This window comes from Cheilinus undulatus, linkage group 12 (genome assembly GCF_018320785.1).
Source record: "Cheilinus undulatus linkage group 12, ASM1832078v1, whole genome shotgun sequence".
NCBI classification, from domain to species: Eukaryota; Metazoa; Chordata; class Actinopteri; order Labriformes; family Labridae; genus Cheilinus; species Cheilinus undulatus.
In genome coordinates this window covers 19,968,703-19,992,571 of record NC_054876.1, presented here as the reverse complement: position 1 = coordinate 19,992,571, position 23,869 = coordinate 19,968,703, and the positions used below count along the sequence as shown (strand labels likewise).

Genomic DNA, 23,869 nt, shown 5'->3' with positions numbered 1-23,869 from the left:
AACATAACAAATTTAGAAAAAGTAAAGGAGGTCTGACTACTTTCTGAATGCACTGTATTTTGGAGCAATGATGATGACAGGATGGGGTGGTTGTTCATGTTCAGTGTTTATAAGTTGTCTACTTTTATAGCAAAAGCCTGTTAGAAACATCAGAATGGTTCATTTCAGTGGTTGAATATCTAAGTGTATGCTTTAGGCCTCTTTGTATCAATAATGGTGTTTTTTTAAACCTCTTTGGGCTGGGCATGCTGTTCATTCTTGACACAATAATATCAATCAATTTATATCAATCAATCACATATAATGAATAGTTGTTACTATATTAGCCCAAAAATCCATAAATATCATAATTAAGTCACCATTTTGGTAATTGCTGAAAAATACAGAAGCTGTAAATAATACAGTAAATTATTTGTCTATTCATTTTTTACAAATAAGAATCTACATTTTTAAGAAAGTCATTATTACTGCATACCATGCTTGATCAGCATCATTGATATAAATGTATTCTGATGCAGCAGGTTATCATTTTGAGTCAAGTGCTTCTCCAGCGACAGTATCATCAACAATAAAATCGTATAATCTCAACACAAACAGACACAAAGTGAGAGTGTTTTGGTAACTTTTATTTTCCTAAAAAAGGGGAAAAGTTCACATTAACATTTAGCCTCAATATTACAGTATATTGAAATTCTTCTCAAAGGAAGTAAAATACAACATTTTTATTTCATTTTAATCTTATATTAAAAATATCAAATAGTACTCATCTAGCAGTGCTTACAGTATTTTAAGATATGCTGCAGGCTTGATAGCAGAAAGGTTGGCTTTGTACAGAGCAGTTGTGGGCGTTTTCCTGTTTTAACAAGGGCCTCGCAGAGACAACCTACCTTTGTGTTACCCCGCCTGGTTTGATTGACAAGCTGAACATGCAATGAGGGCAACTACACAAATCATCCTATAGATTATACAGGTGCAGTAAGACACTTGGAACAGGCTGCAATAAAACAACAAGAAAAAAAGCAAAAGTTTCCATTCAATGTGTTTTTTTTTACCCCAACAACCCTCACGTTACAGAGTGCCCTTTCTCCTCTACTAAGTGATCGGAAATTAAATGGCTGAATTTCTGGTGATCTTTCAGTACAGCTTACCAACCATGGACATGGTGAATGAGAAAATCAGACTAAATAACATCACTACCTGAATAAACTTCAAAAACAGACTTCTTAGAGCATTTCTCTAGTTGCACAGAACTGTACAGGCACACTTATTATATATATTCAAAATAAATACAGCTAATTTGGCCAAGACTTACTGGGGAGGGCAGTTCTCTCTTTTTTTTGTCAGCACAGAGAGACACAAAACCAGCCATGGCTTCATCGCCACTTCCAAACCTCACAAGTTCTCATAGTCCCTCAAACTCACACAGAGACAAACATTCACTCACACTGTTGCTCAACCACTCAAGTACATCCACATCGTCACGCACTCATCCCATCTCCTCCACCACGCACATGCACAAAGACTGAAAAAGGAAACAAATCAGCTGCTGAACATAATTATCAAACATGTAAATGCCATTGTTCTGGAATGCCTCTGATCAGGAAACAAAGCAGGAGGTTGAGTCGACCGGTTTCTCGAATCTTTAAAACCAGTGTCTGAAAAGGAGACACTCGATGACACCACGACACACAAAGTGAGATCCAGTGCCACTGCGCCAGGCTGCGGCCTCCAAATCCCCGATCTCTCCCACCGTGGTCCCAGAATGCCTTGTCGTCTTGTCGGTGGGAGGCGGGGGTGGATCTGCTGGCCTCACTTTACAAACATGACGTGACGTGACGAATAGACGTTCTCCTCGCCACCTCCCTTTGTTTTCAGCTCCATCTCTTTAGGACAGGGGTGGTGAGGGGGGTTGGTTTAAGGGTGTAGACAGGAGAGATGGTGGGGGCAGGGTCTGTACAGTTGAGATGAGCTGCCTGCTGGGAGAAGAGGTGAGGCAGGAGGACCGAGAGGCGGGGACCTAGATTTGTTCGGAGTCTCTTTCTCCCTCCTCTCCAGATGTTGCCCCGAGGGAGGTGATGAAGATTAAACGTCGGTGGAAAAGTAGAGCGTGTTGCGCTTCAGCTCAGCGAAGAAGATGGGAGGATGCTGCAGGTAATACAGCAACACCTGGACCTGAGAAGACAAAGAGAGTGAGTTTATTTATAACAATATTATTTAAGTTACTCCAAATGTAATTTGTTTGATCCCTCTTTGATATCTGCCTCTTAGTTTTATTGTTTCAACGACAGACACCGAAACTGAATCCCCCAAATATGAAAAAAGACTCGAGAAGATTTTTAGACTTACACTGGGCTAAGGAACGAATGACTGGTAAAGACTTCCATGAAAAATTAGAGGGATGTTATGTGGATGTAAAATGTGTGAATAAAGCTGTAACTGCAAAGACAGCTTCAAATTTTAAAAAAGTGTTTCCTTGATTGTCACAAGCTGAATAAGCTATTATCATATCACTGAGAAAAATAACTTTAAAATCATTTTCATTATTTGAGATCAGAATGAATTTAAAGCAGATTCAGTGATGTTTAATCATAACTGGCTTCAAAGACAGCGACATCCTCTTAATGTAAAAGTCGATCTCTTTAGACATATGCAGGCCTGGAGTGGCAAATCTGGAGAGCCAGATTCCCAATGGGCCAGGCTGGTTGAAAGGCTGTGAGGGCTTGTGTGAAGTGACAGTATATAGATCATAAAGGCTACACTTACAAGGCGTGGACGTTAGCACTCATTAAGTAGCTTTGGCCCCCAAAACTACCCACACTCCCCATCTCACATCAAACCTGTCTTAAAACAAAAACTGAGCCTGCCACAGTCTCCTGACAGTAACGTTCTCCGTCCGTCTGTGTCAACCTGACTTGAACATAAACTTGTTGGTACCACAATTGAAACAATTAATCCCTTTACCCCAACAAAGTGCAGATTATGGCAAAAAGGAAAAAGACTGATAACTAAGTTAACCTCTGATTCTCTGATCAAAGTATTGTCTCAGAATGATTTAAAAGATATTCATCCCTCTTACATTTTTTAATGTTTTTTTTTTTTTGTAGACTAATGAAAACTTTTCTCTTTTTATTAAGTTTTTCTTTTTTTTAAAGATTTGTTTTTGGGCCTTTCCGTGCCTTTATTGGAAGAAGAGGACAGTGGATAGACTCGGAAACAGGGACGAGAGTGGGGAAGAGACATGCGGCAAAGGGCCCCAGGCTGGATTTGAACCCGGGCTGCCCATGTACATGGTGTGCCTTAACCACTCAACTACCGGCACGCCCCTCTTTTTATTAAGTTTGAACAAGTTTGGTTCACAAGCCTGCAGTTTAGATGTCAGACTACAGCCCAGGACAAACAATTCATTGCATAAATATTCATCCGACTTGAGCTTTTCTGTTGTCATGGTACAGCTGCTAATCATGATTAATCTTAGTGGATGATGAATCAGACATTAACAGTCCCTGTATTCAAAGTTTGATAAGCAACCAAATACCAAAAGAAAAGCTTTAAAACCCTTAAACAGAATCAGATTCAACCACTTAAGATGGATCCAGCTTGAGCATTAAACTGTAGGAAATCTCAAATCATCTAAATTTCACTGTAAATTCTGAGAATGTCCACAGACAGTTAATACTTCATTAAATTAATCAAAGTAAAAAGTTTTGTTTGCTCTCTCGTGTCTCTCTTCCTGTATTTTTTTTTATTATTCTTAATACTAGCCTACGGTTTATATTTGAATAGTGATAAGAAATGATGAAATCTGAAACAAACTTAAAGTGATTTAAAAAAAAGATTTCACATGAAGGGCATGCTCTGGTAGTCACTCCACTCTATTTCTGTAGGTCTTGAAAATCTGCTTTATTAAACCAGTTGATGGGACTAATATCCCGTCTGCACTGCTCCACAATTTCCCCCTAATCTCCTCTTTAATCAGTTATGTCTCAAAAATGTCGGGCATATGTCTGGACATTTAATTTGATTGATCTGGATAGGGAAAATATGATTCACATGAGGCATTTTACCTGACCGAGGCGACATTTTGTGCCAATATGAACTGATTGCATCTCCTAAAGCCTGTTTCTCTTTATAATTCTTAAATGCACAAAAAAGGAACAGTCCCTTAGATATTTCCACATGAGATTATGCTCAGCATGTTAAGGGGGATGTGTGTTTCTGTAGAGTCTGACACTTTGTTTACAAACACAGAGATTTACAGTCATGGAAAGATGGTGGCCCTTGTATTTACGTGATGCCCAATTTATGATCATGTACTCTGGATGTTAGCTATTCTACTGAGAAAAGAAGTTTGTGTGCAGGAAACTTGTCTGTTAGTAGATATGAACAGATGGCCTGCAGCCTAAATATAAATAGATAATAGCTGGGAGAGTAGACTGCAGTGACACTTAGCGATGTGAGAGTAAAATTCCTCCAGAAAACAAGGCAACAGAGGGAGTTTGTGTCTCCCATGGACTACACGCTAACAGAGCCACGCCTGCTCAGTTTCTATCAGTAACACCGTTTGATGGCAGCTGGATAGACAGCGTGGACGTACCTGTGCCATGACGTCATGTGACCAGATGTCAGAGGCTGAGGTGATGTGCTGTCCCTTTGTGCTCTCTGACTCTGAGGGCCTGAGCAAAGTGGGGCCAAACACGGTGGCCAGGTTATGGAGGGACATCTTGTTGACGGGCTCCTTCTCCGCCACCCTGCAGGAACAAACAGAAGCAGGACTTTCAGAACGAGGCAGAAGCTACGGATGAAGACTCACAGTGAGCAGTGAACTACAAATGAAGCACTGCAGAATGATGGGGAGAGTTTGAGTGTTTATTTGAAAGAGGGAAAAATCTTCTTGAATAAAGAAGGGATCCTCTTTTACGTTAAAAGGCCACAGAGACATACTTCGCTATGTCAACACTTCTACGGGAATGTCTCTTGGCTGTGTGGGTTGTTGCCTTCTGGTTTGATTTTTTTAAACTGGTTAAATCACAAAAAAAAAGTTCAAAATAAAAGAGAGAAAGAGGAGAATGTCTAAAATGTAAGAAAATGTAAGAGCTTCATTTAGCAGACGCTTTTGTGTGATGTAAAGTGATGTAAATCTGAGAGTAAGAACAACACAAGGATCAGACAGCAGAGATCAGCAGGAGCCACAAACAGCATCAACTCTGATCTAAGGTTAAAATAGTTTGGATTATAACTGGGATTTTCCACTAGTTTTTTAGTTCTAGTTTTAGTTTAATTTTTGGTTGTCTTTACTGCTGTTTTTATTAGTTTTGTTTCTATTTTGTAAAACTGCTCAGTTTTTAAGTAAGTTTTAGTTTTCCAAATAATATGGGATACTTGTCAGGGCCAAGTACAGAAAAATAGATACCATACAATTTAAAAAACACATTCAAATAGGCTCCCCTTCACTCCTCTTTTTAGTTATTCAAACATGATGTTTGAGGGCAACTCAAGACCTAAAATCACCATTGTGGGGAGTCTTCCTCAATCAAACCAGGCCCTTTTACACTCCCCAGACATGGCTGTATGTGTCAGTAACTTTGCTTGTTTTAAAGACTGAAACTAGGATAATTTATCTCTAATTTGATTTCATTTGGGAATTTGTCTAAAAATATATATTTACAACTGTTTTTTTTATAACAAAACAAACACAACAGACATGAAGACCACCAAAGCAAAAATGCAGTAAATCCTCATCATCAACAATGCCATTGTCATCAACATCATTGAAGCAGAGTCTAAAACTTTCTAAGGAGTCACACATAACATTTTTTTATAATCTCTGTGTATAGGGTTATACACAGAGATTATAAATAAAAATCTGAACAAAAGGGTTGTAATTCTCAGCAGCTTAAGTTGTCTGTTTTCCATTTGTAGTCCAAGCTGCACTGACCAATCACATCAACAGGCTTTAATGTGTACAGATGAAACATTCCCTATGAGAAATAAACAGACAGAACATTATCTGCACTGATGACATACCAGCTCTCACTGATGGTACGTTCAATTTGATTAATTTTCTCTGTGAACTGATATCTGCATGAAAGTACGGCTGACAAACCAATATTAAACAAACTTTAGGAATGAGCCAAAAATCTGCTTGGCACTGAGTGGGCATGACTTTTTACAAGTCTGCATGATGATGATGATGTTATCTGGCAATTTTTATTTCCATGAACTGTGAATAAATAACAAAGAAAGCTGCTGTAACATACATTCTGCTGTCAAACTGGCCCAAAGAGACGCATACATTACTCAACAGAGGATACTATATCTTCAGGAATATTTTGCCACTGCTTTTGAAATTTATGAAATAAATTTATCTGGTGGTAGAAAAACAAGACATAAAATACTCTTGAGGTTTTCTTTCTATCAAATGTGTTTTATTTTATAGATGAGTAACCTCTCAGGATAAACAGGTGTTTCTGTGTATGTGTCAGGGTTGTACCGTTTGAGGTGCTCCAGCAGAGTGAGGAAGGTCATGAGGTTGGGGTCGGGCAGCGAGCGCAGGAGGTGCATCATACAGTTCTCCTTGGCGGCTGGGTCTGAGAGCGCTGAGAGAGAGAGAAAAAGATGTCAGAGCTGATTACGGTAGGACAGATTTCTATCTTTATCTCTTCCAGCTGGGTAAATCTAACTCTGTCATTACGCTCTAGAGTGGCCCGCTGATGACTAACACACACTTCAGGGACTGAAGGTCACACACCTATGCCCTCCATGAAGGCTGGGTAGAGGCGGTCTGTGAGCAGAGGCTCAGGCAGCTCCCTGAAGTACAGCTTCAGTGTCCCTGCGATGGCGTTGATGTCCATGTCACTCAGCATCACCAGGATATCTTTGGTATCTGCAGGTCAGACACAAACAAGAACTGATTAGAGTCTAAACACACAACTTTATCACAGACTCACAATAACACAGCTGCTCTCTCCTCTTTTTGTTTCCAGACTGATGTCATCTCTCAATAACCTCATATACAGACAGATGAAGACGTCAAATTAACACTGACACAGGGCTTTACTCAGTTGGATCTTAGTGAAGTTCAAGCAGCCATGACCGACACAGTGAGACTGTTACGCAACATAAAACTTCAACACACAGCAGCTGCTGCTCCTGCCAGTTGTTTCAGTCAATTCCAGCGAACCTTCTGGTTTTTGTTTTTACCAATTGTTACAGCAAAGGCTACGTTTCAAAAAGCCCCTTGCTGCAGAAAAGTCTCCCGCTTCCTAGGAACATACAGGGTGAAAGCTTGTTGATTAACGCTGTACTCTATGAGTGCATAAAAAGAATCAAGTATTAATTGCAATGACTTCAAACTGTACAATAGAGGGAAACTATGCTGATTCGTGCAGGGTAATTATGTAATATGTCTCTCGCCTATGAATAACAAGTTAGTATGTTGCACTTTAGTACAAGTATTTCATGGTATGTGAGTACTTAATTTGAATTCCATATTTGGCATTTTATAGTTCGCTTTATCTCGATCTCAGCAGGCATACTGTTCACAGGTTTTCTACTGTTTTATTCTACTTTCCCTTAATTGATTTTGCACCAAAATCACCAGTACAATTCTTTGTATTTGTCAATAAACTTAAACCTCATTCTTACTCTGATTCATGGTAAAACTTCAATTGAAAGCTCAGGCTTGTATTTCTACAGTCTATGAAATGACCCTGCCTGTATTTGGAACTGGTGCCAATACAAGAGGCCTCTAAAGATTTTCAAACAGAACTCAAGAGCAGTAAAAACCAGAAAGACTTTAAAATTGAAGTAGGATTAAAAAGAATTAGGATACTGACAAACAAATACTACTAGAGGTTTTCAAGGGGCAGAATAAATAACTGTTTGGATCGTTAAAGAAAAGGCTGGTATAGTTTGAGTGTTACACCAAAAAAAGAAGTGCTGGAACTGGAAGTCAGTTCAGTTGTTTTTTTTCTTGCCCAGATTTCACAGTTAAATCATTTCTTGTTGCAATGAAAGATTATTAATGAGTGGTTGCACACATCCTTACAAAATAAACATCAAACAAGAGCATTTTACACTAATTTTTTGGTAAATAAACAAGAAAAAAGAATAAGATGACACTTGTCACATTAACAAAAAATGTATGCACCAATAAGGAAAAACAAAGCAAATCAGCTGTAAACAGAAAAATAAATATAACAATGCCACACTAGTATTAATAACTTGGCCTTAAATTGGAATGGGATTTTATTAAAGGTTTTATAGTGATTAAAAATTTGAAATAGCTTCAAACTCTTTATTCAACATTTCTGCTTTTTGTGTTGGAACAATATCAAACTGCACTTTCTTTAAAAAAAATCTATAGATACAAATGGCAAAATATTCTTTCATTTTTTCATATGGATTGTTTGTTTCCCAGATGAGATGACAACATAAGATAATTTTTTGATTGTACAAACAGAGATTGGAGTCTTACTGGTGTCAAATGCTGTTTTGAGGGCCTGGATATCCGTGGCCACCCCTGAGATCCTGTAGATTCCCACCTCATCGATCCCCCTCTTCTCCACCTCCTCAATGCACTGACGGACAATATAAGGCACCTTGGAGCGCTCGCGCCTGGTGACATGAACAACACCCGTCTTACTTTATGATTCGAGACATATTCACAACTGAATATACGAAATGATTATCAATGGCAGAGTTTTTGTTTCATAACTAATATCATTCAATGAATATGTGTTAACTCAAACAGTTCTATTTTAGTCTGCTGAGCTTTCAGGAAAAAAAGCTGGTTTAGAATAAAAATGCTTACTTTGTTACCACATTGATTTTGACTCCAAACACCCCGCTCTGTTTTTTGGACGGCGTTCTCTTTAAGCTGAGGTCCCGACTTGTAAACTTCATGGAGAACTCCACTTTGATCTGACGATGAGAAAAAACAATCTTAAAACCAGCTTAAAAAACACTTTTTGTGCCTGAACAACAACAACAAAAAACCTAAAATACAACACAACATTTACATTTCATCACAGACATCACTTTCATTTGTAATCTTTATAACACATCTAGAATTATTTTTTCAGAATTTGTGTGAACTTTTGTACAAAACACTTGACCTTAATCTAATGTGACTCCATGCAGACAAAAACAAACATACAGTGTTGTTAAGGTGGAACATTATACAATCATTACTGCTTGACACTGAACAAAAACACTGAATTACAATAATGATACATATAATTTCATGTATAATTTTGGCCCTGGGACTAGTTTTGTTTATGTTTGGGGTTTGGGCTGAGTAGCTAAGATAAAAATGTCTTCAGGTTGTATGATGGATGCTTGGATTAAGGGGGATGTCTTGAGAACACTTGAGCTCACTGTCTGAACTCTCTGTGGCCATGTGGGTATAACTGGATGACAAACCTATGAAGGGTGTTTCCCATTTGACAACCTCAGGGATGTCCTGGCTCTTGCTGCTTATTATTCTATGGAGATATGCTAGGGGGGCTGTGACATGGCATGAGGAAGGCTAGATGGCATCAGCCCTTCCACAACCTGGTGCTGGATGTACGTAACCTAGGTTTTTTAAGGCTGCAATGCTGTGGTAACTACCACCATGTGGTAGATTATGTTATTTATCAGTGGAAACAAGTCTCCTGTGTTTATAGTAGGGCTGAACATTTTAAGAAAATAATCTAACTGAATTTTTCCCTCCAGTATTGCAGTTGCGATTTAATATGCGATGAAGTCCATCATCCTATGTGTTTTTCAACAAATACAAGCAATGAATCATTTTTAATTGTAACCAACACAACATTAGATAGATTAAACACACTGTTCTTGCTTGTAGGTGGGGATATGTTAGGATGAAATTAGATGATGCACAAATCAATATGAATTACAAAAATTTTTATCTGTCTACTTCAATCATGGTAACTAATTTGCAGCTTTATAAGCAATCATCATGACAACATAACAAAGCTCTGCCACAAAACTGTGGTGTAAACGATGTGAAACTCTAACAAATAGGGCTGAAGGATTAAAAAAAAATCTTATTGTAATTATTTTGACTGTATTGCAAATCATGCATGAAATGTTGTATCAGAGGGAAAGATCATTTTTGTGTCATTTTCATTTTGATAAAAGAACCCCACAAAATCAAGGAAAGTAAGACTTTTTTGCAAACTACTCCAAAAACAAGAGACTTGATGTTTGCATTATTAGTAAAAGCGGAACATCTCTGCAGCTACAAAAAAAAAAAGGTATTTTGACACACATTTTAGGTGTTTCAAGAAATATCACACCTTCTGGAATTTGGAAATTGCAGTAGGCATTTTCCAATTTAATCTGAATTTTATTAATTTCCCCACCTTAGTTTATAGAGTAAAAAATGCACATAACAATGTCTAATTGAACTCTGGCTAGAGTGAATATTATTTGTGTCTTACCCCGTTCATCTCTATGACGTCCATGTGCCAGTTCTTGGACTGCACCGTCTGAGGATCCAGCTGAAAGAAAAAACACAGACAGAGAGATTGAGTGATAAGATCTGTGCAAACTCTAACAAGACAAAATCACATGACATGAACCACAGAGGAAATTTTCAAATCAGGGTGCAGTAACAATTTTTTTCTGCATTTAAGTTAATAAATAGTCACAATCTGTGTCCAGAAGATTGTGACTAAACTACAATTGAAGAATATGTTGGAAAGTCCCTCCAGCAATTTAATCTGTACTTTCTACCCTCAAGTTGGTTTATGTGCTGTAGATTATCAAAATTCCCTTTGACTCAACAAATTTAGTATCTTAAAGTTTAGTATTTTATCCACATTGAAAAAAATAATCCAGCACTAATAGTTTGAATAAAACAGAGAAATGTATATTAGCTTCTGTCCACAAAGTTCTCTGTCTGTGTTAATGAATCTTTGCCTTAATGTATAAATGTAATCAAATTCTAATATGCTATAATCTTTATCAGTTTGTCTGACATCTACTTCATCCCCTCAGACTCATGCATTTAAAATAACTTAAACTTATGATTCTTGTCCTTGATCGTTTCATGTGTGATAGAGAAACGTAAAATGTCCGTGTAGAAAAAAAGAATGAACCAAAGATTAGACGTGAGGTTTAAGTTGGTTGCATGTTTGCATTTGTGCCACACTTGAGCTTTTGGGAATGATTGAACACTAATTTAGGTTACTGCTGCTGCTCACAAGAGTAATGCATGGAAAACAGCTGTTCCCGCTGGGGAACAGGAACTTTTAAGCCTAGGGTGCCAACCCGTCTGAAAAAAAAAACCATCTAAAATTGATAAGTTACCTTAAAAATGAAGCAAAGAGATATAAAATACCCAAACATCATTATTAAATGCTCCACTATTTGCATTAGGATGCAATTAATCATCTGTTCACAGATGTGAATATCAATGTCTATTAACCATCAAACCACTGAACACACCAAAGAGTAGCATTTTACATTCACAACCCACTGAGACCTTTAAGCTCCACACACAAATGCACCACCTGTTTACTTCTCATGAAGGGAAAACAGCTGTTCCCGCCCGGTTTCGAACCGAGGACCTTTCGCGTGTTAGGCGAACGTGATAACCACTACACTACGGGAACTGGCTGACAGCTGCTTCCTCTCTCACAGAACACAATCTCAAAGCCTGCACTGCAAAACCCTCACTGAGGAGTGGTCTCATATCACTGCTGGAGAAAAAAAGATTAAAAGTTGCAGCTCTGGCTTTCTCGTTACAAAGTTTAAAGGTGATAAAAAGGTGAGGGAAAACACTTTGAAGCTTCTATAAATATTCATAAAGTCCAGCATTCACTTTTTAGCTTCTCCAGTTTTTGAATGTCTGAACCAGATCAAAGTCAAGCTGTCTTTGGTCAGAAACTCCCCTTTTTCAACAACAAAGACACCTAGTCTGCTTAGAAAATAAGAATGTTTCCTAAATTTGCCCTTGGCAGTCTTTTGGCCTCCAGACACTTTGGCCTACTTCCCCTCTCTCATTCCCAAAGTCGGGTTCACGGCTCCCATGATGATCTCAAATGGCTGAAGATTGTGTTTTTGAGGTCTCCTGCAGTCTGTGCCCACTGTTTGAGGCCACAGCAGCTAATGTCTTTTTTATAGGCATCTACACTACAGTTATGTCATTAATACAATGCATAGTGATGAGCTCAACTTAGAGGGAAATAATGATGGCTGGGGCAGCACACTTCTCTTATTGTCAGCAATAGGCTGCAGCCATTAAAAGTTCTCAGTGAGCGAATTTCATTACCTCGTAAAAAGGCCATTTGGCATCAGTTTCACGCATTCCTATTATCGTTAAAGCTTGTTTTCCCAGCAGGGTTTGAGTCTGAGACAGGGGACAGGTAATCACTGCAGTTGGGTCTTTACACAGTTACTGCCAAGAAGAGACATGGGCACAGATCCAGCACTCACCGCTGACGCCTCCAGTGACCCCACAAAGTCGACTCAACTGAGGAAAAAAACCTCTTCCTCCAACTTATTTCCCTCCTATTAGCCTCTGCTAATTTCTGAAAAACCTGATTAAAAATGAATGTGCTGCAGCGGGGTTGTAAAAACAAAAAGGATCCTTTACAGGCAGTGGTTACACTCACTGACCTTTCTGGAAACTCGATCCTCAACTAGGCTCCTTTTTTATTAAAAAACTACTTGGACAAACTTGTACCTCCTTCTCCTGGGGAAATGAGAGGGGATGACGGCAAACAGTCTGACACAGGAGGCCAGCAACAGCACAGCAGCATAAATGGTTGGATTAAAACGGCCAGATAGCTGCTGTTAAATGCACCTTAATCAGCAACTTTTTATGATCTGGTTTCTTTACCATAGACATCGGTTACAACAACAGCATAATTCGAACAAATAGAGAAAAATAACCACACATCTGTGATGAAGTGCTGTGTCATTAAACATTATTCCACTCACTAGCTAGCTTAACAATGTAGCGGCAACATCTTATCACCATAAACACGAAGCCTTGACAAAACATGTTAACCCTTATAACAAGGGTCTTGAAATAAGTATTTATTAATAGTTAATAATCACTTCTAAGACCTTATAAATACTTGTAAAATAAAAAAATCAATAAATATTCATTAAAACATGATTAAAAATGTATTATTATTCAAAAACAGAAAATAAAGGCAAAGATACAAGACTGTATACATATTTCTCTACAAGGAGGAAGAAACTACATATCCCACAATCCATTGTGATTCATTTTATTTGTTGTTAATGACAGCTTTTCAAGCTTTAAAACCATATATATGTACCTTTTTCTAAACATATCTTTATTGATGTGATTATATTTGAAATGGCAACCAGAAATCCCACCAGTCAGAGACGTCACTGTGACACTCAAATATCACAACAAATTCTGTTTTTCTTAAAACAAGGATGATATATTGTGAACTTGTGTTTTCTGCAGGACCATGTACCTTTGTTTCACAGTCAGGAAGCTGGCGGTAAGTCAGGCTTAAATGCTTCAGATGATTTGGTTAGTAATAAAATCCACTATGAGAAAATGAATGGGATATTTGCTCCTGAAAAACACTGTTGAGCTCTATAAAAAAAGCCTATAAGCCTGTAAATGTGCGTATTATGCTTCTATTAATACTTAGAGATGTATTCATATTTATAAGCATCTTATGTCTACAAATGATTATTAACTGTTTATAAAGACTTGTTACAAGGACATTTATAGTTTTACAAACATTTCTTATAAATAATCCTTTTAAGCATATCTTTTTGTTTAGTACAGCTGGCCTGTAATTATTACAAGGAGCTTTTAAATGATTATGCCTGTTAGCCTGTTGAGGAATTTTCTACACAAACATGCCAATAATTACCCAGAGATTACCAACTAAGTGTCATCCACAAACCACTAAAAGATGTTAAAAGAAATATAATATTCTCCACAGTTTCTTCCTGATTTTCTTCAGATTTTAGTGAAAAAAATAATGTCACATACAGTGCTTAACAAATTTATTAGACCACCTGTCATATTTGTCTCAAAGACCATCCAGCATCATGTAGTGCTTTAATGCGGACTCTTCCATTTTCAGTGAGCTCTCCACGTTTTACCATTCTGAACAGGAATGAGGAATTTCAAACTGAATTCACCCAAATTTGAGCCGGCTCACTGGGCTTCTCTGAGAAGTCAGAAATGAATCAAGCATAAGATTCAATTACTAAAACTCATTTTTCTGTTCAGGAATGCAAGTAAATAACTATAATTTGACATATTAATCAAGAAATATTAATGTGCTTTACTGTTTTTTTTCAGTTTTTTTGTAAATCAGTAAATTTGAAAATTCATGGATAACAATAATAATTATATTTTAGCATTAAAAATATCATTTGGGTTAAAGAGCTTCTACATATTGGTGTATTAACCATTGCAGGAACATAAAAAATGATTTTGATAATTACCAACACTGTTAATTTAGGGCAGCTGTGGCATAAACCTTACTTTGGTTAGGGTTAGGGTGGTCTAATAAATTTGTTGAGCACTGTACACACATTGTTAAAGAAGGAAAATGTTCGCTTCTTTGGCAAGTTTTCTTTCAGACATGTGAATGTAATAGTTACAGTGACAGTTACAGCAGCCTGTTAACTGAGTGTTTTATATAATGATCATATAAGGCAAAAACAATGCCTAGGTTAGGGAGAGAGAGCTCTAACTCAGCATCATCATCAGTAGTCAGTCAGCTTTCCCCCTTTATAATCACATTCAAAATCCTATATTGGCCTGACTTCATTCAAAGCCGCCCCTCTTCTAACAACCAAGAAAAAGTACTACCAGTACACCAGATTTATTTCCCTCTCATCTCATCTCATTTTAAAAAGATGACAGGCATTTCCGCTCTCAAGAGTGACTGAAGGGGAATTCAAGCACATGAGCATCTACAACATGTGCATTCAAGCACAAGTATAGGAAGAGTTTATAGTCAGAGTATCTGGTGTTTATTACAGACATCTTCATGGTTATATGGTTCAGATTAGGAACACATCACTACAGTATAAAGCTCTCTTTGTGGTACAGTGAAAACTATCAGAGATGAATGACAGAGGAGAGGACAGAACAGACTGTGGCCTGAAATAAAGCACAGAAATACTCTAAACGTAGTGGACTGCTGTATGATTCGATTTGGATGCATTCCAGTCAGGGCACGGACCTTTTCCTTATTTAGAATACAGTAAAAATAAGCCTGTGTGTTTAGAGGATAGAGATTCAACAGAGTGTGTTGTTCTGTAACGTCAGAACTCACGGATCTATGAGCAGCTCGTACTGAGGCTCTCTGAGCATAGAGCATGTTTAGGGCTCAGCTGGTTACTGTTCTGACTATTGACTCTCTCTCCAACCTGTGCACGGCCTACTAACCCTGACCCCTGTATGTTCACACACATATCATCTTTTCTCTCATCAAATGTAAGTCAGAATGCAACAGAAGCATGTGGCAGCCATGTGGCCCGCATGTAGGCCCTACAAAAAAGATGCTTGATTTCAAGATCTCTTCCTGCCTCCAGTTGGAGAAGGAAATATTAAGGCCAAGTGTCTTAACTTCAAAAGAATGAACAGACAGCTGCAATCCAGGATGTACATACAGTGTCTACTCCACTGTAACTGATCTGCAGAAAACAGGATATAAGATAAGACATGTTGCTCTGCTGCTACATGAAGAACAGGCAGACCCTTCACACAAATAATTTTTGGAAAAAACAGCTAAATTTAAGATCTTGACATCTTTAATTTTCTTTTTAACTATCTTTAAAGCTCCTGTGAAGAATTTTACATGGTTTTGAAATAAACATGATGACCTACAACCGTAAACAAGACCAGAAGAGACAAAATTGATGATTATTGTCAATTAAAATGGCTAAAACCACAGCAGGGGGCAGGCTGAGGGATTCAAGCTGCAAGAGGAGTCTTGTTTTTACCATTTCCACAGCAAAGATTGTTGATGAGTCAAACGTTTAACTATTTTAACACAGCAGGGGAGATTTTGTGCACAACTAACACATTTACAGGGAAGAAAAATGGCAAATAGGCAAGGGGCCAATGAAACACAAAATAGAAAGAACTTTTAAGTCTAGCATGCCAACACATCCAAAGAAAAACAGCTAAAATTGTTAAGTCACCTTTAAAATGAAGCAAAGAGATATAAAATATCCAAACATCATTATTAAATGCTCCACTATTTGCATTCGGATGCAATAATCATAGACGTGAATATCAATGTCCAGATTCTCCTGTCTATTTACCATCAAACCACTGAACACACCAAAGAGTAGAATTTTACATTCACAACCCACAGATACCTTAAAGCTCCACACACAAATGCACCTCTTGTCTACCTCTCATGAAGGAAAACAGCTGTTCCCGCCCGGTTTCGAACCGAGGACCTTTCGCGTGTTAGGCGAATGTGATAACCACTACACTACGGGAACTGGCTGATAATAACACCCTCCTACTCTCTAGAAAGATAATCCTTCCCTCCTTCATGTGCACGTGACCTGAGCTTAGCTCCTGCAGCCTGTGAGAGACTGACAGCACCAACAGGCCGGCACAGCGGGACGGTCAGAGGTCTGCAGCCCTCTGGTGCCGTTTACATTTCCTACAAAACACACAGGAGGCTGCAGAAACATGAAGGACATGAAGGAGGAGAAGAACATATACAGAGGCTCTAAATTAGTCAGAAAAAGAACACATGTACCACCAAGAGGCCATGAATGAACCTTGAATAAGGTCCTATAAGACCATGTTCTCCTCAGTGAAAGAATCCTCCTCTCTGACCACTAAACAAGGGAGCATATTTATAGGGATGAATGATTTGGTAATAACATGCAAGTTTGATTATATTTGACAATATTGCAATAACAATATAACACATAAAAGATATCATAAGTCTACTTCCTTGGCTATCAAGGAAAATTCAGAGAACAGTTATAGTTTTGAAGTTTGTCGCAATAAAGATGTATCAAAAGACACAAATATTAAAAGCATAAAAAGATACACAGATCTGCTTTCAAAATAACATTTCCAAAAATGTTTTTCCTTTTATGAAAACAAAGGCACTTCTTCACACTAGAGGCACTATTGTAAACTTAAAGGCCTTACTGCAAGCATTTTTGCAAATCCTTCAAGTACTAATGAGTACAAAAGTAATTGCAACCTTTTGTGATATTATGTAACTATGTTAGATACAATGTGCAGCACTAGCAAGTGGAAAATAAAGTCCTGAAATGCTTGTAGAACTGGTATTTCAAACTTAAAAAAACAGTATTAGTTTAATTAATTAATTAATTAATTAATTAATTAATTAATTAATTAACAATTACTGGCTTGTCCTGATATATCAAGAAGATGAAAATGTAGACTGGCCATCCTTCAAATAGCCCCTAACAAGTCAAGAAACATGTCCAGAAATGATCCCAGTTAGCTAGTTTTGCTGTTTGTAAACCGAAGATCCCTGAAGGGGAGAAAATATTGGGTTTGGGGAACCGTATGATGTTACTATGGTAAATGATGATGCAAAGATGAGAAGCAAATGCTATTCTATTTGTAGGCATCAGGATACATGTCATCAGTGCTGGGGGTAACGGGTTACAAAGTAATTAGTTAGAGTACTCAGATTACTTTTTTGTTGTAACGAGGAATGTAACGCGTTAGTTTTACAGTTCAAGTAATCCCGTTATTAGTTACATTTTCATAAAAGTTATCCGTTACTGAAAGAAAAATCCCAAATGTCCTCTCCTTTCCGTGGCTTCAAAAAGAGAGAAAGAAAAAAAGGAAGGTCCTTGAAGCATCTGCTCTGTTTGTCCTTCTCTCTTCCTGTAGTCAGGTTGGCACGTAACGCCATACCAGTGGAAGGTAAACATTCTGTGCCATTACGCGCGCATTGTTAGCTTGTCGAGCCAATGAGATAACAGAGAGGACAGCATGACACTGTGGAATTATCCCCATTATGATGGATATTTGGATAAAAGGGACAAGAACAGCATCATGGTGAAACGTAAGTTTAAAAACTCCATTTGCTTTCATTGAATCAGCTGTTCCAATTACACGCTGTTATTACACACAGCATTTGACTGTTTCTGTCTGCCTCTGCTCATCTTGTTGTCAGATTGTGAGCATGTTAAAGAGCTGTAAAAGTTTTCCTGTCTGTAGGTGGTGTTCTCAGGCTGCAGAGACGCAGATTATGGGCTGTAGATTACGCTGTACATTGGCATTAGAGTCTGCACATTCAAATGCAGACGTGCGGTTGCTTTTACGACCGCTAAGAGGAACAATGGGGCTAAAAGCTTTTAATATTTAGTAACATTAAAGTACTCTAATGCGTTAGTTTTGGAAGTAGGTAACGCAGTAACGTAACAAGTTACTTTCCTCAGTATGTAACGCAGTAATCTAACGAGTTCGTTTCAAAAGTAACGCTACCCAACACTGCATGTCATTGACATCAGGTCAGGGTGTCAAACTAGATGGAAGATGCAAGAAAAATCCTGACATACCAGTCTTGTAGAATCATGGTCATGGGGCGTCCTAAATGCATAGTTGATTATGCCACACAACAAAAGCATTTGTCATTCATGTTATTCATATTCGGACCTGACAGATGATGGGCTCCAATGATGTAATCGGGCCAAATCAAGCTAAATCAGCGTAGGCTGATCAGGCCTTAAAGATGAGGCTTGAGGTTTGGCTCTGTGGGCAGGGCAGTTGCCCATATACAGTGGCTGAAGTCCTCAATGCACTGGATTTAAGATTGATTCCCGTCCTTGGCACTGTTTGAAGTATTCCCCCACTCTCTCCCCATGTGTTCTGTCCCTCATCAGCTGTCCTAAAGGCAAAAAAGCCCAAAATATAATCTTAAAAAATAAGAGATAGATGTATTGGATATTAAAAGAATTCACAGAGTTCAATTTTTTAACAATCTACTTTGTTTTTGCTCTACTTTGGTGCTCCACAGAAGTGTAGAAATACTGAACTATCCCTTTAAAGGTCTTAAAAATGTGCTTTAAACATGCAAAAAGACAATGTTCTAAAAAGTGTGTTAAAAGCCTTTAATAATTAAATCCCTATTAGCCCTCGGTTCCTCTGCTGCAGAATTAGTTCACGATGGTGACAATATTCAAAACACAAGTTGATCTTTTGATATGCTAAATTAATGAATTTATGTTTAATTTCTCCTTTGTGTTTCACTGTGGTGCTCCATTGCTGCTCTGTGGCTGATTAAATATTCATTCAGCTGCTTTTTATTAGTCCTTTAATTAGAACGTAGCTTCAGCTGCACGCCTACTTGGTTTTAGCAGGATTACAGGAACTGTTTGTGCTATGATTGAGCCGTTTTTCCCCCGCTAACACAGCCCGCTGCTGTATATATTCACTTCACAGAGATCAAATAGCGTGACTATTTTTAGACAACTGAGCCACATAAAGTTTATATGCACATCTGTGACAGTGAGACTCTTTACTCAACAGCTGCTGATGTCACAGTGGCCATGTGAGCTCTTTGACTCCGTTGCCATGTTGCCTTCTACCCTCATGTCCTCATTTGAGCCAATCGGCTGGGTTTTCCAGCCAGCACAGGGTTGTGATTTGCAGAGTAGTCTTGTATCTCTGCAGGCAGTGTGTGACTCGTGTAAAAGCCTGTAAACAGCATCACAAAGATGCGTACTACACAATGATGCAACACAGCTTTGCCTGCAGCCTGCACACAGAAACATGAGTTATGCTGCACTGACAAGTACAGAAGGATGTTTTTCCCATTGTTGCTGAGAAGCTGAGTAAAAAAATAGCTTTTTATGATTTTTGTTCGTTAAATCAGCTTAAAAAAATGAAAGATGGATTCATGAGCACTCACCACTGACTCCCAAACTTGAGCTCTCATTCCAGCTCATATATAAAACCCACATGATGAAGTCATGGATGTAAAAACAGCTTTTTTTTTCTTTCTCAGACATATTTCTGATTTGATTTAGTGACAAAATGCACACTGTATGCTGTCAAGACACTGGGATCTCTCCGATGAACTCTCATGTTTGTCTTGGACCAATCGACAGCTATGTTTTTCATCCCTGGGCCTCATTTGGGGACATTGCATAGTTGTGTTGTAGCTCATTACCTCACACTTCAGGTTACGATTGTGACTTTAACCTTTGACAGCATGTACCATTCCCAGAGGCATGAAATCATCTCTCCGTATGTTTACTCAAGAGCCAGCAAAGTAACAGAGGAAGTATGATGTGTCAGTGTTGAAGTGAGTGCCAGCAGGATGATCAGATGGTTCTCAACTCTGATGTAACATTCAGCAGCTTTTTTGGAGAGAACGTTGGGTTTCTTCAACTGGAGCACTTCCACAAGTTTCAAACATGCAACTTCTTACTGGTTACATAATTTCATTGTACAAGAAAACATTCAAAAAAAGAGGTGAGAAACAATGTCTGACTGTCAATTATGATATTAACCTGACATGCCAGATAAACTGTTTCACATATGGCATTCATCTGTGTAACAGCTCATTTATGGAAGCAGAACCTTGAAAAAAATAAACGGATTAATTCATACTCAGAGTTTGATTGGACCAAATTTCTCTTGCTTACATTCATTACTGGCTTCAATCAGAACAACAAAACATATCATAGTAGGCACGCACTGCTGCCAAGGAGTAAACTACATAACCTGAGCTTGACAGGTAGCCAATGTCATGTCAATACTCAATTCTTGCCAATGTTTAAAAATAGTTTCTGGGCGTTTTGCCTTTATTTTGATAAGTGGGAGAAGACATCCACCAAACAGCACCAGGATGGGGAATCAATCTCGCTAGTTGAGTCAAACAAGACAGAAAACAAGAAAGTGTCAAAAAGCGACTAGCCCATGGCTACAGTTTTTTTTTTTCTCAACAACACTGACTGGTCAAGGATGGTCTGGCTACAGAACATTCATCTGAGACGGCATATAACTCAGAATGGAAATATATGTTAAAACATTAGAAATTAAAACAGATTAAACTTCCATTTAGGGTTAGGGTAAATGTGAGGATACCAAAAAATCCTGACCTGATAAAACCTGATTGAAAACATTTAATAATGCCTGCTTATAGGTCAAAAGCTTGTCTTCCATGACAACATTCCAACGCAGCCAGCATAGCTCTTATGTTAGCTCTGTTTGCTGCATTAGCTATGTAGACAATGTGGCTATATAACTAAAGCTAAACTTACAAAGCAGTTATGTAAGCTATGTATCTACGTTATCTGCATAGCTAAGTGAGTTTTAGCTACATTTGCTATAGCTCAAGTTGCTAAAGCTAACTTAGCTATAGATAATGTAGCTATGTGACTAACATAGCTATCATAGCTACGTAGCCTACACAGCCAAAGCAAAATCTTCCAAAGCAGCTATGTAAGCTACCTAGTTATATAAGCTTTAGCTACATTTGCTAAACCTCTGGTTACTAAATTTAAGTTTAAATTTAACATAGCTACATTGGCTTATGTAGTAATGTTAAAAACATAGTAAGTGTAGCCCTATAGCTTTTGCATATATTTATATAAATTCAGTGTCCCAGATGAAGAGTCTGTGAGAGTGGCCATCAGAGATGTATGGTCTGAAGTTATACCCCTCTCGACTGGTCTGGTCCTTTTCTTACTGGTAAAAAGTGTTGTTTTACCTTGAAGTTTGCAACATTGCAACATTATCTGTCAATGACAGACATGGAATCTGGCCAATCTGTCTGCTTTGGAAAGTTATCATTTAAATGTTACAATTTCTCTAAATTTGAGTTAAAGTGAGGATGTACAGATATTGATACCAAGCCTGAGTACTTGTACTCATGAACCACTGCAGGAACTGTACTTGGTATCATCTGTATGTAGTATGTAGTCAAAGTTGGAGCCATGTCTGCAGTTTTGTTATATTCTGATATAAATGAATGAATGAAAAAAGTAGAGAATGAAAACTATGCATCGAAAAGCTGCCAAGAGGAGAGATGATGAAAGTAAAACAAACATTTAAAATGATTTCAAGAACAATTATAGTTTTATTAAGTACTCAGATTTGTACTCAGTTTGGATGTGTACCCAAGTTCAAGTACTCATCTTTGGTCTGGAAGTATGTGGATTCATGCATCCTTAAGTTATAGCCCTGAGTAATCCTCTTTATGTAGAACTATTCACCCTAACAACTTTCCTCTCTTTGTCAAAGCCCAGGGCATTGTACAAGCATGTCATGAACAAACCAGAATCCCACATCTGCTAACTTGCACCACCTAAATACATGATTAATGCCATGTTGTCATCCTGCTGAGATTAAAGTCACCCAGCATACAGCCTGCTGTACAACCTGCTGTACGACCAGGAGCACTGAGTCTGGACTCATCCCACAGGGGTCATTGTAGGTATCAGCCTGAGAATGCTTTACTGACCTGTCACTCCCCTCCTGGAGCTCATTAACCAATTGCAGACCCCGGCACACAGTGGATGGATTAGGGCCAATAAAGGGCTATGCCCTGTGGTGGGGACAGACGGAGATTTATGTGGCCTATATAAAAGGCCATTAGGGGACTGGCTGGCATTTTAGGCACTCAGGAGGGATGAAACCTTAATATCTCATCTGCTCTAATCAACAGACTCAAATGGAAGTGCATAATTTTGTATCTGGGCTAAACTGCAGCGGGAGCAAGAGGTGGGATGAGTGGAGCGGAGGGCGGATGATAATGGTTGGATCTGATTCTCTTCCACAGCTTAGCTGAGAGGACAGCTCTATTGTTCCCGCCACTAAGCTGGCTGAAACTCCACAAAGAAAATAAGACAAAACCTGCCTAGTAAACAGGTCATCAGCCAGAGAGGCACAATGTTAAAGGCACAGCCAAAATGACACAAACCCTAGACTAATCATCATTTGTTCTTTTGCTGCGACACACACCGTACATTATGTCTGGTTCTAGTCCAATTAGTGTTCCCAGCCAGACTCACATCCCATCACACCATGTCTTAATTAGGCGCTGCTTTAGGCTGAACGAGGAAGAACAATTCCCTGGTGTGTTTCCATACCCTCGCAAAGCCTTGAACATCCACATTTCTCCCTGTGAATAACACGATGCATGCTACAGATGCAAACAAAGTAATATGCCCGAAGGTCTGCTTTCCCTGCCCCCTCTGATATTCATTAAAAACCACTGGAAGTCACATGTCCTCATGATGGGTCCCTGAGGGTCTTTACAGGGTTCAATTTCAAGCATGTGATTATTGGTATTAGACAATTAAACAACAGATTTTGCAGTGGATTTTGAAGGAAGCAGAACAGAGTTAGCACAAAGCAATCATTTTCTACTTCAAAAGTTGTGATATTTAAATAATGATTACAGAACAACATCCAGAGTCCAGCTGCATTTATGTTAAAGGTCTAAAGAAAAACAACAGTTGAATCTTTTCATCTTAAACTAAAAATAGGACATTTTATCTTTAGACTTCTCATACCTCAGATTGTTTTTAAGATCTAATGCAGCCTATCACCTCACTGTCTTAGGTTCTTTCACCTATCATCCTCATTCTCCAGCAGCACAGAGACATAAATGCAGCAAGGGCTGAGAAGAAAGACTGTACTGTACACGAGTTGATAACATCAAAAGGCAACAGAGCAGAAAAAACTGCAGCACAAGTTTACTCATAAGACCCAGCATTCAACATGAATGAGAGCCTGAATAGGACTTAGTGAGAGGGGATTTCTACACGGGGGAGAGCTCAGAGGCAGGATCACATGCAAAGAACTGCAAAGTTGACATATTTGGAAAGCAACAGAATGCAGAGACTTTGTTTGACATGAAGTCATGAAGACATTTGT

The 23,869-nt window shown here is 38.4% G+C and overlaps 1 protein-coding gene and 2 non-coding genes across 6 annotated transcripts in view; all 3 read right to left on the bottom strand.

The window, feature by feature from the left end:
- Positions 1 to 605: 605 nt before the first annotated feature.
- abr (ABR activator of RhoGEF and GTPase) overlaps positions 606 to 23,869 on the bottom strand; it is a 237,685-nt gene continuing 214,421 nt past the window's right edge. For all 4 annotated transcript variants that reach the window (XM_041801080.1, XM_041801081.1, XM_041801082.1 and 1 more), the window contains 7 exons: positions 10,449 to 10,508; positions 8,813 to 8,922; positions 8,477 to 8,616; positions 6,749 to 6,883; positions 6,491 to 6,596; positions 4,595 to 4,748; positions 606 to 2,172 (listed from right to left, as the gene is read on the bottom strand). In XM_041801080.1, the coding sequence (XP_041657014.1) occupies positions 2,083 to 2,172; positions 4,595 to 4,748; positions 6,491 to 6,596; positions 6,749 to 6,883; positions 8,477 to 8,616; positions 8,813 to 8,922; positions 10,449 to 10,508 (795 nt within the window). In that variant the 3' untranslated portion in view covers positions 606 to 2,082. The remainder of the gene's footprint in view (positions 2,173 to 4,594; positions 4,749 to 6,490; positions 6,597 to 6,748; positions 6,884 to 8,476; positions 8,617 to 8,812; positions 8,923 to 10,448; positions 10,509 to 23,869) is intronic.
- On the bottom strand, positions 11,552 to 11,624 carry trnav-aac. Its single transcript has one exon. It is a non-coding gene; the product is annotated as a tRNA-Val (tRNA).
- trnav-aac lies at positions 16,407 to 16,479 on the bottom strand. The gene has a single exon. It is a non-coding gene; the product is annotated as a tRNA-Val (tRNA).